Raw genomic sequence first — 965 nt, 5'->3', positions numbered from 1 at the left:
GCAGCGTTTGGTAGAGGTGGAAGCCATGAAGCTGCAGCTGGGGGAGGAGAGGGATGCCCTGACCCAGCGCATGTTGGAGCAGTCGCAGGATCTGGAAGGTAAGAGGTCCTCTGATCCTCTCGTCCCTTTCCCTTGGGTATGGGCTGGTGTTCCTGCATGTCCCCTTGCAGAGCGGGGTCCTGGCTTTGCCTGTCCCCACTCCCTGCTGTGTCCATCCCCACAGAGCAGCACCAGCGCGCGGCACGGGAGAGCCAGGGGCTGCTGCAAGAGTTGGAGGAGGAGCGGGCGCGCTACCAGAGCCTGGTGCAGGAGTACACCCGCCTGGAGCAGGGCTACGAGAACCTGCGGGATGAGGTGGCCTTCTACAGGGTGAGGGGCTGGCAGGCACACAGGGAGGCTCAGGCACCCTCGGCTCCTTGCAGGGAGCAGGCAGCGCTGGCTGGTCCAGGGCACCCTCTGTGGGAGAGGTGGGCTCCCCAGTTCACATGCTGGGGGATCCCCAAGCCAAGGTGTCCTCCTGAGGCTATCGCTGCTCTGCCCCAGCTGATGCACCAGCAGGCACTTGGGGTCTGGGGGAACAACTTTGTCCTTCTCTCCCCACTCAGCAAAGCACCTTGAGACGTTCCCCTTCATCAGAGAGCTTCTTGGGCTCTGAGAGCAGCTGCTTGTCCTCCATGTCCACGGCACCCTCACGAGATGGCTCTGACCAGCAGGCTGAGGCTAGTGGTGACACTGGTGGGGACAGGGGGCTGGGGGGGACAAGTGGACTGTCCCTTCCCCTGGCTATGGGGACAGCTATGCCCTGGGGCTCCTGGCTGGGAGCTGGTCCCATGGGGGAGGGGTGTCCCCAGGGGTTCCAGTGCTGGTGGTGACACTGGTGGGGACAAGGGGGTGGGGGGGACAAGTGGCCTGTCCCTTCCCCTGGCTATGGGGACAGCTATGCCCTGGGGCTCCTGGCTGGGAGC

At 64.5% G+C, this 965-nt stretch overlaps 1 protein-coding gene across 1 annotated transcript in view; it reads left to right on the top strand.

The window, feature by feature from the left end:
• Positions 1 to 965, top strand: part of LOC104126333 (unconventional myosin-Vb) — a 13,488-nt gene that overhangs the window by 8,205 nt on the left and 4,318 nt on the right. The window contains exons 22-24 of the mRNA XM_035894336.1: positions 1 to 98; positions 224 to 369; positions 606 to 814. The exon at positions 1 to 98 is cut by the window's left edge and continues 248 nt beyond it. Coding sequence (XP_035750229.1) covers positions 1 to 98; positions 224 to 369; positions 606 to 814 — 453 coding nt within the window. The remainder of the gene's footprint in view (positions 99 to 223; positions 370 to 605; positions 815 to 965) is intronic.

The sequence above is a fragment of the Egretta garzetta genome, unplaced genomic scaffold, assembly GCF_000687185.1.
Source record: "Egretta garzetta isolate BGI_Z169 unplaced genomic scaffold, ASM68718v1 scaffold345, whole genome shotgun sequence".
In the NCBI taxonomy this organism is placed as follows: domain Eukaryota; kingdom Metazoa; phylum Chordata; class Aves; order Pelecaniformes; family Ardeidae; genus Egretta; species Egretta garzetta.
The sequence above is the reverse complement of the archived record's forward strand: the minus strand, read 5'-3'. Positions and strand labels throughout refer to the sequence as shown.